General features: G+C 38.3%; 1 protein-coding gene across 1 annotated transcript in view; it reads left to right on the top strand.

The window, feature by feature from the left end:
- LOC103059779 (cytosolic phospholipase A2 epsilon-like) overlaps positions 1-17,972 on the top strand; it is a 59,384-nt gene that overhangs the window by 14,377 nt on the left and 27,035 nt on the right. Inside the window, exons 3-10 of the mRNA XM_088145507.1 lie at positions 4,256-4,392; positions 6,299-6,430; positions 7,677-7,717; positions 9,465-9,507; positions 10,888-10,951; positions 13,093-13,250; positions 14,002-14,079; positions 15,095-15,132. Of these exons, the coding sequence (XP_088001633.1) occupies positions 4,256-4,392; positions 6,299-6,430; positions 7,677-7,717; positions 9,465-9,507; positions 10,888-10,951; positions 13,093-13,250; positions 14,002-14,079; positions 15,095-15,132 (691 nt within the window). The remainder of the gene's footprint in view (positions 1-4,255; positions 4,393-6,298; positions 6,431-7,676; positions 7,718-9,464; positions 9,508-10,887; positions 10,952-13,092; positions 13,251-14,001; positions 14,080-15,094; positions 15,133-17,972) is intronic.

The following is a 17,972-nucleotide window of genomic DNA, read 5'->3' as shown; positions in this document are numbered from 1 at the left end:
AAGCCCCAGCCCTGCCAGTAGGAGTGATAATTAGCACCTGTTTAGTAGTCTTAGTAAAGTGTCTGTGATGTCATAAAATCTAAGCCACTCAGCCTTGTGCATTCAATTGCCCAAGAATGATCTGAGGGCTGTGATGGCGGTTTATGTGCATGAACTAACATCTTTCTATAGGTGATGTGAACCATCCCCAGCCTGATATCCTGGGAAAAACCTCTTTCTTTTGTATATCAAGTAATGGCTGAGAAGACTAGAGCACATTTTGCACCTCCGCAATGTGTTCATCCATTACATTTCTACTTGTTATACGTATTTTAAAATAGCTCTTCAACTTTATAAATATTAAGCTTCTCATGTCTAACGTGCAGTCTCTGTCCATAACAGAACATCTAGTTTCCTTTGCTTTATACAGGAAGATGGTACTCAAATGATCTTGTCTGAAAATAAACAGGAGCTTGCTTAGGCATCTGGTCTCTTTGTTCACATTTAGCTGTGCTTTCAGTTATAAACTTTGACATCTTAGCTCAAGAATCCTTTTTTGTTGTTGTTGTTCCAGAAATAAGAGCTAAGTACAGGGACAATTCTACTAATTTATGTGTCTCCTCCTCTGATTAATTTAAGGAGAGATTAGAAAGGAGGATAGATGCAGGTGTTTGCTTGATTATAAAGTCAAATCCAGCCCTCTTATTCACAACAGTACCTGTAAACTGGCCAAAGTATAAAGTTAGCCCAATTCTGAAAGGTGCTACTCAACATATAAGCAGATTGAGACTTTGTGTGGTTAGTCTCAAAGGAAAAGTTGTGCTACTCCACCTGCTGCACAGTGCCATCCCTGCCAAGTTACACAACCTAATTGCAGGTGTGGCAGTGGAGTTCCCCAAACTGGTGGTGTTGGGACTTCAATGTGCCTTCTCTGGTGAGGGGTCTGGAGCAACCCAGAAGTTCATGGTTCCCAAGACAATCATGGACCTGATACAATTTACAAAGGGCCTGATGCACATAACAGGTCACACACCAGAACTTTTTTTCTCCCTTGGGGCAGACCCAATGTGATCTGAACCTGGAGGGGAGGGCAATCAAGCTTAGCTCTTGTCATGGACAGATCACTCTCTTGATTGCTATGCAGTTTTGCTATGGAGTGGGAAGAAACCTGTTAGATTTTTCCACAATTAGGTTAGATTGTCTTCCACAATTACCTAATGATTTTCAAAGGAAACTTGGCAAGTTTCATGAAGATCTGCTGGGCAGTTTGGTGGAGGCCCTGGTCATCCACATTGGAATAAAGGGGCAACTACTGGATTGTGCCAGAGTGGCTGCTCCCCTCTCACAGATCCACTGTAGCTCCTTGGTTTACTGAGAAGCTCAGGGAGATGTAGCAGCAGAGGAGACACCTAAAGCATTGCTGGAGGAAGACCCATCTTGAGTCTGACGAGAAACTGGTAACAGCTCATGTTTGAGTTTATTCAGTGGCATCTGCAGAATGCTGCCCAGCAGCCCTTTTTAAGGTAACTCATTCCCTTTTTAGAAAAGACCGCCACCAAGAACATCTGAATGGCCACTGTGAAGAATTCTTGTACCATTTGGCAAATCACTCAGATTCAAATGTACTTGGACTCTAGCTAGCAATGCCAATGGCAATAACTGAGATTTCATCCTGTGAAATGATCTGGGATAATTTTGAGCCTGTGAGTACTGGAGAAGCAGAGAGAGCTCTTTGTAGACACTCGGTCACCTCTTAGTTGGAGCCTGCCTCTCATGTTGTTTAAGGGCTCTCATGAGGTAGCAAGAGATTGGATTTGAGCAGCAACCTTCTTACAGTGAGGGAGAGTTCCCATTACCTATGAAAGTGGCTGCGATGTACCTCTGCTCAAGAAGCTATTGCTCGAATCAACTATCTTGGATAATTTTAGACCTCTCCAACCTTCCCCTTTTAGGGAAGATTGTAGAGAAAGTGATGGCTCTGAAACCCCAGAGGACAATAGGTAGGAGGAAACATTTCCCTAACTTTGTGGAGTGCCTCAGGGCTCTCTATTCTCTCAACTTCTTTTTAATGTCTACTTGAAACTGCTGGGGGAGGTCATCTGTCAGCATGGGATTTGGTATCATCATCATCATCATCATCATCATCATCATCATCATCATCATCCTGATGATACCCATCTATATATCTCAGCCCCAGTCCAAACAGGAAGTGCTGACCCAGTAGCTGGAGGTTGTCAGGGTCTGAATAGGGAGGGACAAATCCATCTGAATCCGTCCAAGAAGGGTTTATTTTGGGTTTGTGCACCAAATGATTCCAGGGGAATATCATCTTTGATTTTGAATGGAATTGTACTCCCCTATTCAAGAGGTGGTTTGCAATTTGGGGTTCTCCTGAACTCACAGCTACTACTCACTCAGCAGGTGGCAACTGTAGCCTAGAGGGCTTTTGTGCAGTTACATCTTGTGTGCCAAATGTGACCCTTCCTGAACTGGAAGGCCCTGCTCACAGTCACTCATGTCATAGTGACTTGTCAGGCCCAGCCCAAGAACAACAGGGAAACAGTCTGGCCAAGTTCAGTTCTTCTATTGCTTATACCATATAGACAGAATCTTGCCAGACTAAATCTGTTCGACTCTAACCTAGTGGGTATACCTGGGAGATTCTAGGGAATGGCTATCCTAAATCTCTTCCTCTTTCCATGCTCCTGCTCCGGACTGTGCTGCCTCTTGTCTCAACCTCCCCACTCTTGGAATGTGCTCCCTCCTTCCTGAAAACCAGGTGCTCTATTGCATTCCACCACATCACCTCCCCCTTCATAGATACATTCCATCACAGACTTCCAGCTTGGATTACTGCAATGAGCTTTACATTGGACTTCCCTTGGAAAGCATTCAGAAGCTACAGCTGGTACAAAATGCAGCGGTCCAGGCAGTGATGGACGTATCCCAATATATTTGGGTGACCACAGTGCTTGTGTACAGAGCCAGAGAGGTAGCTTTGGAATAATTATTTAGAAACTGTTATGTAAGCAAAAAAGGATAAAAGCATTCCTTAAGCCCTGGGAAGAGAGAGGGTATTAAGAATCAGGTTGGCCCCTCCCTGACTCATTGGCGTATAAGAGGAAGGGGAGGAAGAGCATAATCAAACTTGCAAGATTCTCTTATTATACTTTACCGTAAGCTATAGTACTAATCTTTCTGTGGAGTTGATTTTGGGTCTGATCTACCTTGTGGGGCTGACCACCTGGGGGCTGCACTGATTGCCTGTTGCTTTCTAGGGGAAATTCAAAGTGTTGGTCATCACCTTTAAGGCTCTACATAGCTCTGGACTGGGTTTTTTGAGGGACTGCCTTATCCCGCATGCATCTGCTCATCTGATCAGATTGAATAGTGTCAACTCTCCCCAGATCCCATCTATACAAGAAAGCCATCTGATGGAACCCCAGAAGTGGGCATTTTTTATCACCACTCCCATACTCTGAATTCCTTTCCTGCAGAGATCTGGTTGGTGCTTTTCTTTTTGGGTTTCAGGACGGCAGTTAAGATCCTGTTATTCCATAAAGGAGGAGGGCATATTGTGACTGAAGAGTTGAATTTGGTGTATTCATATTACTTTACAGTTCTTTATTTTCTTTTTGTATAATTTTGATACTATATTTGATTTATTTTATGGGTGGGTTTATTTATTACTTTTGAGGGGGAGGTGTTGCTCTGTGATGTTTCTGACTGTTAGCCATCCAGAGCCTTTGGGAATGGGCATGGCATTAAAATAAAATAAAATAAAATAAAATAAAATAAAATAAAATAAATAAAACAAAACAAAACAAAACAAAACAAAACAAAACAAAACAAAACAAAACAAAACAAAACAAAACAAAAATACATATGCAAGTTCTTGTACTTAACTGAACAGAGAAATTTGGCAACCCTGAACAGTGTTCCTATACATTCTGGATCGCAAGTCTACCATGAAAATGTCAGCAACACTTTTCTTAACATATTTCTGTACTAGTCTGGTTCATTACCACAAGCAAGATCATAATTATTGCTCTGCAGTCTACTAATAATATATTTTAAATCCATATATCTTGGGCTAGCCACGTCTTTTCTGACTTCAACCCCTTCTTCTCCCACTATCCCCTATTCAGACCAAGGATCAGTTCAGCTGATGGTACTAAATGACTATACATAGTAAGAATGATAGAGTTTCAGGCAGACCACTATGTAATCAAAATACATTGTTATTATTAGTAAAGGCCTGTGTCTTTTGGAACAGTAACCCAGTCTGACTGCTATGTGAGTTTATGGCTGCCTACCGCTTCAGCGAAAAGGATGAAGACACAGACCATCAAAGATTCCAAGGATCCCGTGTGGAATGAAACTTTTTACTTTAGAATTCAGAATAAAATAAAGGTAAGGTAATTTTTGAAGTTGTATTACATTTAGAAGGCACCAGGTATGACAAGGGTGTCCTTGTTTGGGGGGGAATAAAAAGTCAAGATAGCAGCTGTGACTGTGCAATTGAAACCTGCCCTTTTTACAGGTATTAAATCTCTGACACACATAAGAAAGGGCTGGGGCTTTGATCATGTGGCCATGGCTGTCATATTGATTTTTTTTTATTACATCCCCCTCCTCCCTGCAGATGCCCTCGAAGGCCCAATTTCTATGGGGAAATTCTCAGATGTTGTTGCTCTTTTGGGAGGCAAACCCTTCTGAAGTCAATATACAAATAATAATGCAAAGAGGCTAAAACTATGAAATGAGAGCTACCTCCCAGAATTGTCTGAGGAATAGTTTTGAAAAATTCATGCCTGGCTGCATACTTTTAGAACGATATCTCCCAATATTTCAAGTTCCACTTGCTGCTCAACTGTCACTTCATGTAAATATAAAAGGAGAGCAAACAAAATGCCTTGACAGTGAATCAATCCATACAGCAAAAGATGAATTACCAAGGGCGTTCAAGAGTTACACCTCAGGCAAGAGATAATGCAATGGGGAAACTTGCCATTTTGCCTCTCTTGTTGCCTCACAACAAACAACAACGGCATACACAACTGAGGTGTCTTCCACTTATCTTTCAAGTATTTGAAACAGCATTTGAAAATACCCTGCGAGTATGGCGCATCTATTTGCAAGCTTTTCTCTGTTGCCTCCACGTGCATGTTCATGCACAACAGCTTTACTTCACCTATAGCCCCGGTGGGAGGGTCCTCTGTGCAAATCTACAGAGACCAAAACAACTGGAGGAAGCCCTCAAAACAGCTGGGCTGATACTATCCAAGAATGTGCAGCTTCAATGCTTCAAGAAGGGGGGCTTTATGTAGTACACCTTTACAAGGTTTTGCACAGTCCTGTTATTTACAAGGAGATAAATATTTCCCCATTTGCCTACAAGTGGTATGCTACTCATTTTTGAGTAAATACTTTACAACTCTACACCCATCTATATGGAAATGAGTCCAACTGAATCTGCAGATATTATGAGATTGCACTGGCACTCTCCTTAGTACATTCCGTATCTTGGATCACAAAGAGTGAGTCCAATGGAGCTTATTCTCAGGGAAAGGAAAAATGCAGCCTTAGTTACACTCAGTTCCAACTCACATTAGTAGGACTTAAGTCCATAATTCTATTAAGACCCAATTAATATGAATGAGGTCTGCAGTCTTTATAGAGATAGAAGAAATGCTTTGTCATGCAAAGGCTGAAAGTAGAGTAGGCCTACCTTCTGCCCATTTCTTACTTGTGAGAAATGTTTGTTCCCTGTATGGATAAACTGCCCAGAGTCACTGAGAGTTGGGCAGCATATAAACAAACAAACAAAGTCTTGCTCCTTTTGGATTTTTAAAAAGTTTCCTGGAAAGCTTGACAAAACAATAATCTGAATAGGGATTTCCATATTTAATTTCATGTTAATTAAATGGAACTTTTCCAGGATTATACTGGCGTATGTGCCATAAGATCTTGGGCTAATAAGATCACATGACTTCCTATATATAATAACTCACAACTTGCTCCTTCAGTTGTTTTGTTGGCAAGCAAATCCTGCTCAGTGGAAATTTGTTATTGCCCCATGGATTATGGATACAATATCAATAAATAGTTAGTTGTATAGTCAGGACCTGCAATTATAAGTAAAAATGAACAAGTCACCGACATATAATTGCTCCATTATTTTTGCAGGGAAATGTTCAGTCTTTTGTTGCCTAAGGAACAAATGAAACAGCAAGGGGGAAAAAAATAGGGTGAGGCGGGATGCTAGCCTGAGTCATGGATAGAATTCTGAAGTTCCTTTTGTTGTGGCTTTCTCTAGAACATTTTGGAACTTAAAGTCTATGATGAAGACAAACTTACAGAAGATGACCATCTCCTCACCGTTTTCTTTGATGTATCTAAAATCCAACTCGGAGAAAGTGTTCCCCTGAGCTTTCAGCTGAATCCAAAGGTGACCATTAAACTTAGCAAGCCTGCTTCTTCCCCTTGATGGAAAAGACACATTTCTCTTGGTTTTCTCATTCTGTTAAGGTGGAGCCGTGTTATAAGTGGGATATTTGGTTTGCGTAAGATGGTACTATTCATATCAAATATGTAACTTATGAGGTACAGCTTGTCACAAATAGTTTTTTGGACTTTTTTACCTAATTTGTGGGCTGAAAAGAATCTTTGAATTTGTCCAATGTAGAAAAGATTCTTGATTTTTCAAGGGCAGCACTTCCCTTTAGTGAGGACAGTACTACCATTACTGAAAAAGCCCACATGAGGCTCCCTCATGATGTACATCCCTGGGATTTAATGGAAGTATGGGAAGTCAAGGTGGCTACGGGCCATTGGACAGGTGATTGAATAATGAAAAACAGGGCCTTCAAATAAATGCAATAACATCATACTTACTCCTAGTCCATTAAAAATACATCTAAACCAAATGCTTTTTCAGCAATCTAAATGAGGACTGGCAGAAGAAAAATGCAGATTTTTCTCCGCCCAACTCTAATGTGAGCCGTGTGCATTCTTCTTTAAATATTTGGGTACTGAGTTGAGAGGTTTTAGACACTCAGGCACCTGGACATCAAAGCCACTCCAAAGCGATAGCCACACAAGTATCCTTTAAATTAAGACTGCTTAATAATGAACTAATTTACCACATTTATTTCCATTTTTTAAAAACTTTTGGAGAGCAAATCCTTTGTCAGTAGCACAGACACATGGATGAGACAAGTAATAACATGAGTGCCACGACGTCATTGTGCAAATGATACAAATAATGTGCAAACTACATAATTTGCATAATTTATCTGATGTTGTTATGATGTCTGTAATATCACTGTGGCTTCTACAGTACAGATGCCTATGGTTTGGAGTCTGACAAATTCAAAGATTTGCAAGAAATATTTGTTTTGTTTTTACTTTTCTACTTCTAGGTTTACAGATCACACTATCTGTAAAAATATGTAGTAAATATTATATATAAGAGACAATGTATTATCTTGTACAGTTATATTGGTTTCCCTGGCTTGGTCATCCACATTTAACTTGTGGGTGTTGGAAATAGTAGGGCAGGGGTGGGAAAGAGACCTGGTTTCATTGTGTGTTTCAGCAAAGAGAACTTTATTGAAGCATTTAATCATGAAAAGGGCTTATTCCTAAAGGAATGTGAGAAAATGTGAAACATCTTATTTATTTTATATTTTCAGGGCAAGGAGGAACTAGAAGTTGAATTCACAATGGAGAGCAGGTAAGAGGAAGTACTGTTAGATGAACCATAAAAGAGAATTCCCGACAGAGACAGTCTGCTTTAGACCACCCTTAGCACCTACTAGATACTGCTGTCAGTATGTATCCAGGTTTAATTCATCTGGCAATAATAGCAGAATGCTATTTTCACCCCTGGCCACAGTGGTGTCTAATAGCTAAATAGTTACTAAACCAACTACTCACTAAAGGGTTTGAGTGTTGTTTATTTACAGTACGTCACATATATATGCTTCCAACAGAATACATAACAAAATTGTTTCTGAGTTACTGTATTGCATTTCAGAGTCCTGATCTTTCATGTAAAATTTATGCAGATACATAGGAGAAGGAGTCTAGATCTTATAGACTTTTTCTATGAAACAGAAAAAAATGCCCTTAGGATTTGTGGTTTTGATGATTAGAAAAAAATTGAATAATAGGAAAAAAAGTGAGCTTTTTTAAAATCATAGAGTAAGAGATAAGTTTGCAATTGTATTTATATTTACTGCAGAGGAAATAGGAAGCTTCTTCTATTTTTTCTTTTTTACTTTTTTTTCTGCACTTTTGCTTTTTCTCTCTCTCTTCTTTATTGTTTCTACTCTTTATTAATGTGGGTTAGTTTTTACATGCCTTGTAAAACTTTGTAAATTTATATATAAAAAGGAGTCTAGCATAATATATGCTATCTTTGTGTGTGTGATCTTCCTGATTCAGAGACTTGAACATAGTCTGTGACACACATGGAATTTTTGTGCAATCAGCTTTCCCATTCACTTCAGTGAAAAGATAGGTCTATGCACCACTTTCACAAAGAAAACTTCTACTCCTATTGAAGTGAATGGAGAAGTCTGTTCCTTGGAGCTAGCATATGAGAAATAAATTGGAGGGCTGAATCAATCAGCTTATCTTTGGGGGAATATACCACTTTTACAGCAGGATGTTCCCTCCTTATTTTTGTCCTTTTTCTAGACAAGCAGGCACATTTTCAAGCAAAGAGGTGAACTTCAATCAGTTGCCATTTTTTTTTGTCTGGGAAAGCTTATGCAGTCAGTTGAATTATCAAAGTTTTGGTACAAAAAGGCAAGTGGGGCAAAGTGTCACAAAGACAGGGATCCATTGGCACATTGGCCCCCACAGTTGGATGCCAATTATCCTCCAATTACCTCAGAGCTATTATCAACCAAATTAATAATAACTCTGTGAGAGTTAAGGTAAGAGCAAGGTCATACAGGGATGGCCTCAGAAGTACTTATCTGCCCCTGGCAGAATTTCCCCTCAGATTTTATATACCTGGCTCGGAAACATCACCTCCTAATATGTGTCTTTATGTCTTATTGCTTCAGACCCTGATTGTAATTGGAGTCTTTGTGCAGTTCACAGGGTTGTCTGTTAGTTGCTTGGCTGGCATTTCTTAAGTATTCTCACCCAGCTGTGCCCCAGAGAATGATTCTTGTCTTCCTGCTCTCTCCCTCTTACAGCTGATGCTTTGGGTTCCTCTCTGAGTGGAGTTTTGCCCTTCTATCTTGCTTCCTTTTTCTCTGTAAAGAATACCAAATACAGGGTGTTTGAGATACTTAGGGATGAGGACAGTGAGACCAGGTTCCTTCTCACTAAGTCCAATGACTATCTAGTTGGACTAGCCAAACTATAGAATTGATGCATGGAAGATTACAAACATGGCAGATGGAATGTCATTCCTGCTTGTTAAAACAGTGACTGAAATAGTGTAATTTTTTCCCCCTTTTTAGCCCTGATGGTCCAGAAAAATTTTTTACCAATGGAGTCTTTGTGGTAATTTTACTATTCTACTCTAACTCTTGAACTGAACAATTGGTGGAGGGAAGATTCTTAAAGTGAAGATGCTCAGCTTCTGCCAAGCTAGAAGAGACATTCTCAGTGCAAGCTTCTATATACCACCACATCTTCCCCAATCTGAGTGCTACAAAGCAGCAAATATTTGTACTGCGCTCTTTTTTTTAAATATTGACATGGAGATAGATATCAAGAGATTACACTCAGATCAGGTTTTGACACTCAGCTTATTGTATGCACTTATACATTATTATAATTATAGATCTTTGCTTAAGATAGATTGTTCTAAGGCTTAAATAGGATAGGACAGGAAATTGTACTACAAGGCCCAAATGAACATTTTTTTCAATTGCTCAAAAGACAATCTCTAGCTGGAAACTTGAGCAATGTGTTGCCATTACCACTGGCTATACAATCTTGTGTTCAGGAGGAAAGATGCAAATAACAACAACGGCAACAGTATAAAGGTAACTGTGCCAAAATGGGGGGGACCTAAAATCTGTATTAATGTAGTGTGATTAGCTGAACTAGAACTAGTGTGTAAAATTGTACTTCTCCAAATTTATCAAACAAAATAGTAAATAGTAAAAAAAAAAAAAGGGGGGGGAAGCAAAGTATGCACATGAGAGTAAAACAAACAAACATAAAAAATAAGATGAATCAAGCATTTAGTTACAATCTGATTGGAACGTGAGAATCTATGCCAGACATATAAATTAGGCTCTCTTGGATACTGAAATGATTCAAATTGCTCTAGAATGAAGAAAGAAATTCAGTAATTGAGTGGATTGAAATAGAGAATTGAAAAACAAGCTACAAGTTGAGCCCTCCATTTCTGAAAGTATAAAATCCAGGCATCTCCTCTTCTCTATCTCCATTCTTAGCAAGACGTGCAGATACCTTGGGAGACAGAAAACAAGCAGATGAGCTGGAGGTAGTTTTAGATGTTGTAGTACCTGATCCCAAAGTTTCTTGGCCTGGGGGAAGGAGAAACAATGTACTGGCATTTCATACCTACTCAGGGCTGCTTACTACTGGGGGAGGATTTACTCATATACTTCTAAATTTAAATTCTAAATTTAAAAAAGCCAAGACTGATAGAAGTTGACTACAGAGTAGAAAGGGAAAGCGTTTCAATAAATTAAGAACACCATGCTTAGTTATTCCTTCATATGCTTCATTTGTGCATGTTGTTATCACAGAAAATAAATCCAGAGCTTAGGGCCTGATGCCTTGTGCACCATTTAAATCCCATGCCATTCTGCATAACAGAATCAGGATGGAAGTATAAAAACATAACTTTGCCCTATACCACATTAATTATTATTATTGCATTTAAAAAAAAAAAATCCTATACAGTCTCGTGAAGTTGCCTGTTTGGAAGTTCAAGTGAATGGGGGAAGAAAGAAAAGGGATTCATCAGGTAAATTACAACTTTTGATTTTTATGCTATGTATGAAGAACTGATTAGTATTTTGTCTTCCTCTCTGCAAGCTGTTCCCCTTCCCATTCCGTACTGAACTGCTATGACCTCATGGAACGTTCAAAAACATTTTAATTGCATGTAGTGAGTGTTCCAGAAAACTAGAATCTTGACAAATACCACATCTTCTCTAAGCAAAATCCAAAATTAATTTGGATTGAATGGGGAAAAATCATGCACAAACCCTAAGAGGGAGAGATTCTGATTTTTATTAGAAAGTGCTGAGAAACTGAACAATTTTGGGTCCTATCATTCAAAGCATTTTGGGTAACTGCAGATCTGAACACATAGTTAATGCAGAAATTAATCATTTCTGCAATTTATTTTAGACTCCCCCTTCCTCATTTAATTTTAAATGTTAATTGTTTACAGGGCTTTATAAAACAGCTGACTAGATTAAATCTAGAAAGATTTTTCTGCTGATGAATCATCCAGTGGGATCAAAAAAGGACAATTATTTTTCCTACCACAATCCTTCTTACACCTTCAAAAATCCTATCACACAAATAAGTGCCAGCACATTGATCAATGAATTTTTACCCATTGCTACAGTGGGACAGCTTTGTTAAAATTGGTTTATTTGGATTCAAAAACACAAATGAAGTTTTAAAAAATGTGTGTAGCATTTATATAGCAGTTGCAAATACTATAAATCGTGTCCATTAAAATAGTGAAATTGTCACTACAACTCTGAAATGAAAGCCAATATTGTTATTCCTATTAGTAGAGAGAGCAGGCCAAGGATCTACCCTAAGGCCGTCTACTGAATTTATGGTACAGGTGAGATTCAGAAATCCAAAGTGAGATTCATAGCTCACCTATAAGATTCAACTGAGACATATGAAATAACTTCAAGTCTATTAATTGTGGATTGTGGCCTACCCTAAACTTCACAGACCCTTTTGGGTTTGTGTTTGTAGTGTCCAGCAATTAGCAAAACTAGGTCGGCTATAAACTCCCCATGGTGGGGTCTTGCATATGGTTGTACAGGTTTTGTGAAATCTATATAAAATTTCTGATTTATCTGTATCTCTGTCTCCTTTTTATCATTCCTCCCCAAAGATGTTACAAAAAAAATTGCTTTCATGAAAATACAGTAAAGGGTGTAACATCCAGTGAAATTTAATACCCCTTTTTTATGAGTACTACCAAGTAATTACAACATGCACTGTTATTTAATTGCATCCTGATATAGCAAACATTCTGAATCATTCATGTTTTGAGAAGAAAACATTCTTGAGCACCCTACAGCTCTGTTGAACTCTGTTACCCAACACAGGGGTAATACCCATCTTACCTCTTTAGAGGTACAGCTTTCTTGCATATTCTAATCTGGCATGGAAACAAAATGGGAGACTCTGGGATGGCTCTGATGACTCTGGGTGAAAATTAGATGCCTGAGGCAAAGGATCAAATGGCATCTCCTTCCTCTTGGCAACTGAATGTCACCTCTGTACCAGAGCAATATCCATCAACACCTGGGTGGCTGGGGGGACTCTAAAAGAATGGTCAACTTCCATATATGTCATCTCCCTCTATCTTGGGGCAGTGGCTAATTGTGTAAATGGTTATCAATTCATTGATTATTCATCACATTTTTCAGTATCTAGATTTGGTTTGTTGCATGCTGTTTTTTTTTAAGTGAAACCATTTTTCATGGTTTGATATCCTTCATATTCTAAAGGGACTCCTAAGATGTGATGCTGGAATCCACATACCAAGAGAATATGAATTTGATTTATGCTGCTCTCCTATCTAGGGTTGAATCTAGTGATCAGAGAATGAAGTTCTACTCATAGAAAGAAGTGGGGAGGGTGAATTTCCCTGGTTCTTGCTAATTTCTGTACTTACTAAAAAGAGTTGAATGCTCTTCAAAATAATATGGAATGTGGCAAAAGGAGCGGGAGATGAAAGGGAGAATTTAGAAAAATGTCTTCCCCTTCTTTCTTTCATGATAGGCAGCCTTAGTTGGAACAAATTCTTCATTAATCAAAGAATCTAAGTGGTATTTCTAATATTTGTGCATATTTTCATAAGATTACCAATCAATTAATTTCAAACTTGTTTTGTCTTTTATTTAGAAAGAAAATTTACCCTTTCAGTGGGTGGATCCCATGAAGAAGCTCAAAATCTCACTTTACGTAACTGGCTTTGTCCTGCTTCTCCTGCTCAATTTCACTATATCAAATACAACCAATCAGATCTTAAAATTGAACTGCCAAGAAGGCACCTCTGTGTAGTAAGTTGGTTGTCTCCATGCACATAGCCTGTGCTTACCTGAGAATGGCACTGCATCATTGTGTCTCCACAACAATGTTGGTCTAGAGGAGGTCTCCAGCAGCTGACCCAATTAACTTCTGGCTCAACTGCTGCTCCAGGGGAAACTTTGCCAATAAACTCTTGCACCTTGCTACTGTTCCCCAATCCTGTCTGCTGGATTTAGGGGACAGCTTGGTCTCTTTAACACACAGTGCCTATTTTCACTCCACCCCATAAAACAAACCTGACATGGCAACAGTGAAGCAGGACTGGGGTAGTGGTTGGAGCATCAATTTTTATACAGCCTTATTGGAGGGAGGGCACAGTAGTCAATGTCTTGGCATCTGTGATGAGAATGCTTATAGGACAGTGCAAATGTGACTTTGGATGTCATATTTGGGGTTGCGTGGAAATGCCTTATATGTGTTAGTGGTTTGATGGGAGAGAGAACAGACATTTGGGCTGAGCAATGGACAGCCATGAAACAGCAGCCGTCAGGGATCAGAGCTGAAGTAGTCAATCCAAGTAGCACCTCCAAGAGTCAGAACAAGCCCAAAGTAGCTGAAGTCCCTGCTTAAACAGCTTGAAGAAAAATAGTGGTCAGATGACCAGTGGCCATTCCACTTCCTGGCCATCAAATATTCCTTCATGATTCACCACAGCTATTCTTGCCCCAGTAAATTTGTTGGACTTTTTCCTAGTGAGAATTTACTTATCTGTTTTATATGCAGCAATCCAGAGAAACCAATGAATCAACAACTGTTCCCCTGAACTCACTTCCGATAAATGAGAAAGTGACTATAGCACCGGTGAGAATCAGCTGTTGCCTTTTTAGAACAAAAATATAGAAAGATAGTTTCAGCTGAAAGGGATAATATGAAGTCATGGATATTAAAGGGGGTGGGTGGGCAAGGAGGGCCAATGACTTCACACCTGTGATTACATCATAACGCACATGCTATTATTGTGGCTTCTAACAGGTGCCATTTGTACTGTCATCCGTATTAAAAAAAATTCTTTTATTCTTTCTTATCATTCCTGTTGTTTGATGTAACACGTAGCTATAGTCTGGAGAGGTGTTTCTCAACCTTGTCCATTTTAAGATGGGTGGACTTCAACTCCCAGAATTCACAAGCCAGTATGCTGGCTGGGGAATTCTGGGAGTTGAAGTCCACCCATCTTAAAATGGACAAGGTTGAGAAACACTGGTCTGGAATACGCTAGGATTTGTAGCATTGTGCAGCACCAAAGGGAAAGGGGGATGTCATTGATTAAAGAGTTTCAGATATTACCAACTTTTCTCCATAAATTATTGTTTTAGCTCAGCTTTACTTATTGCATTACAATTAAGTTCAAGAGTTCTTTTGATCACTAGACCATCCTGAAATAAATCCCTAGTTCCTCTTCCTGTTTCATCTGCTTAATTTAAATAAAGAAAACATATTTAAAAAGAAACAAAGATCTACAGTATAGTTATGAATCAATGACTACCTGAAGTCTTGTTAGGTAGCTTTTCTATTGTCTACACTGATTTATATCTGATAAATATGATTGGTTCTTTAATTCTTTATTGTGTTTTAAAACTTAGATCTGGTGAAATATATGTGAGGGTTAATCTATCCAATTGTGAGATAAAGCTCCCATTTTGCAATGCTTTAGGATGATGGCGATTGCTCATTCCTAATCCTTTGCACATTGAAACTCTTACTGAGCCACAAAGGTATCAATTATTGAGAAAGTAAAATATGTTCTGAAATTGAAAGAAATGAAAGCATAAATGTCCTCTAGCATTTAACCACCTACTTTATTTCTAATTTTTTTTAGGACAAGATATTTGATTTGAGCGTGAAGTCAAAGGATTGGTAAGGAGGCATTTTCTAACCCTGAGCTATAACTTCACACATGCTCTCTAATTCTTTAGGTCCTTATATTTCTTGCTTTTATGTAGTATCAACCTAATATGATTTTAATATGAAGGGCAAATGTGACCAGCTGACAACATGATTGCCCAGAAGAGTGAACAGTGGGAGTCAAAAAAGTCACGAAAGCAGCCACGACCATGCAGTTGAAACCTCGTCCTTTTTTTTTTTTTACATGTGTCACATGACTTGACTGCATGGTCCTGGCTCCCATACTGACTTTTTGACACCTCTGGGGACAACCCTGTTATTGTCACTTGCTGGGGAACTGTAGTTGGCAACACTTTCCAGTGAGTATATCTGTGGTAGCAGATAGTAGGTTTCCTGGAATGTCACATCTGAAATGTGCTTATTTACCCTTATTTGGACATGAAGGTTTGTCATTTGAGAACTGCCTTTCTCCTTGTTTAGAAAGAACAGAATGGGATTAATACATTTCCCAAAGAGTTAGCAAAATTAAACATACTAAATTGCAGTTGATTTCTTCATACAATTTGATTAAGTCCAATACAAAGTAAAGTAAAAAGTATCTATGAATATAGGTTTCCCAATTTCCTACCAAAAAAAAAGAGTTGCAGTCTTATAAGGAGTTCCCTGGGAATCCCATTAGTCCCATTAAATATACTGGGTATTTTTTCTGAGCAGGCATCTGTAAGATTGTAGTTCATCTGTAATCGTACCATCAAAAATATTTGCAAGTAAGTTTGTTTTCTTTCTACCGGTGTAATTGCAATCAGAATGTAGTGTAACGTGTAGCTGATTTCCTATCTGAACTTATTATGCAGATAAATTCATATTTCAGTTCTGAATATTGCTAGTACACCTGTTTCTAACTATGATAGAATAATACTTGATCTTCATATTATGAAGCAACCTTTCCAGAATAAAGGGCAGAATTATATATACAATTACCTGGAAGCAAATCCCATTGAGAAAGAAAGAGATATCCTTATGAATAGTGAGATTGGATAGTGCTCATGTATTTTCTCTTTCCTCCTACTGTTTGTATCTTTAATACTCTATTTCTCATACCCTCTAGAATTGCACATGCACATTTGCAAAATCCTAGGTGTTCTGCAGACATGACAAACAAAATCCACACTCTCCTATTTGCATATTTTCCCTTGGGCTGTTAGAAAAGGTTAACTGGAGCACTCACTTTAGCTTCTCATGTATTTAAATATAGTATCATCCTGACATAAGCACTCTGTCTACAGTGTTAGTAGATACACTGTGCCACAGAAGGTTGAGTAGAAGCAATTTGTTACTTTATGTTTGAAATACTTCTCTTCTGTCACATTTTTCTCTTTATTCAGTCTTGAGGAAAAGGATCTGCCTGGACAGAGAGACAATCAAATAGGTTAAGAAAAGAAGGAATTATTCTGCTCCTAGAAATGCAGATAAGATACCAGAGTAAAATGGAGGTTGTACCACAAGGAAAAGAAAAGGATTCTTGTTAAGTGGTTAGGGTGTTGCCCTAGGACTGGGAGGACTGGCGTTATCAATGGAAGCTCATTGGGTGATTTAAAGCCAGTCTCTCTCTCTCAGTAGCCCACAGAGTGTCGCTGTGGGAAAAATTGGAAAAGTGTTGCTGTGTATGTACCTTGAGCTACTGGAGAAAATGCAGGATATAATTCTAATAATTAATAATAATCTATAGCATGGTTCCCTGTCTAAAATTTGAAAAATGAGCAGTCAGTTTTCCTATTTCCAAACCCTTCTGATTTTAGTTGTTCCCCACTGTATTGACCCTTCTAGATCCTTTCAGACATTGGAATGCTATGAAAATGGAATAAGGTTACTTGTTAGGGCTGCCAATCAGTGCTTTTACTTTTTGACTAAGGCAGCTGACAACCAATTGGTTCTGGCCACAAACTGACTGCCATGTCTTGCCTTTCACTTCAGACTAAATCTTCATGACTGAGCTTCTTCTCCTGCCTTTAAGTATAAGTAAAAATAACACAAGGTCAAAGGAATGCATTTCTGGTTTTGGTTCATCTTGGGAGCACAGTACTAGACTTTCATTTCATGTACTGAATCCAGCAATATAGGTTCTTTTTTTTCCCCAAATAATTTTATTAAGAGGTACAAGTAGAAAGAATAAAATACAAACTACAAATATAATACAATATAATACAAACTACAAAAAATATAGGAATGCAAAAAGAAAAATACAAAAAAGTATGGAAAAGAAAGAAAGAAAGAAAAAAGAAAAAGAAAGAAAAGAAAAGAAAAGAAAAGAAGTAACTTCCCCCTTCATCCCAGTAAGTAAAAACAATTATACTTATCACCATCTCTTAATACAACATATACTCTCTTCACCCAATAACTCATCTCTTAACTAAAAAAAAGAAAGTCCAAAAGCCTTGTTGTTCATTCTTTATCAGCAAAAGTCCAGTAAGGGAAACCAGATATAACTAGTTTTCTATTTTAACCTTGATCAAATAAGCCAACTCTGTATTCCTTACCTGAATTTTTAACAATTTTTTAAAAATCCCTTCCAAAATAGTCACAGAGCTTGTTTTCTGTTCATCTTCTCTTTGACCCAAACATTTTTCAAAACTTTAGCAGACCTCTTTTGTACATCCAATAGGTAAAGTTTGTCCTTTTTTTTTATCACTTCTCATAAAGTCCTTAAAGACTTTAACAGATCTCTTTTGTAAATCCAGTAAGAAAAAGTTACCCAAATTGCTTTTCTGGTCTAGTAATTGAACATCTTCTTTAAGCAGTAAAATATGCTTCAGTTTTGTCTGAAAATCCAGTGCATCTTTCTCCATATCATT

The sequence above is a fragment of the Python bivittatus genome, unplaced genomic scaffold (genome assembly GCF_059951505.1).
Source record: "Python bivittatus isolate LINGU-HERP-01145 unplaced genomic scaffold, Pbiv_v1 ctg000480_np1212, whole genome shotgun sequence".
Classification (NCBI taxonomy): domain Eukaryota; kingdom Metazoa; phylum Chordata; class Lepidosauria; order Squamata; family Pythonidae; genus Python; species Python bivittatus.
This window is presented reverse-complemented; position numbering and strand designations above follow the sequence as displayed.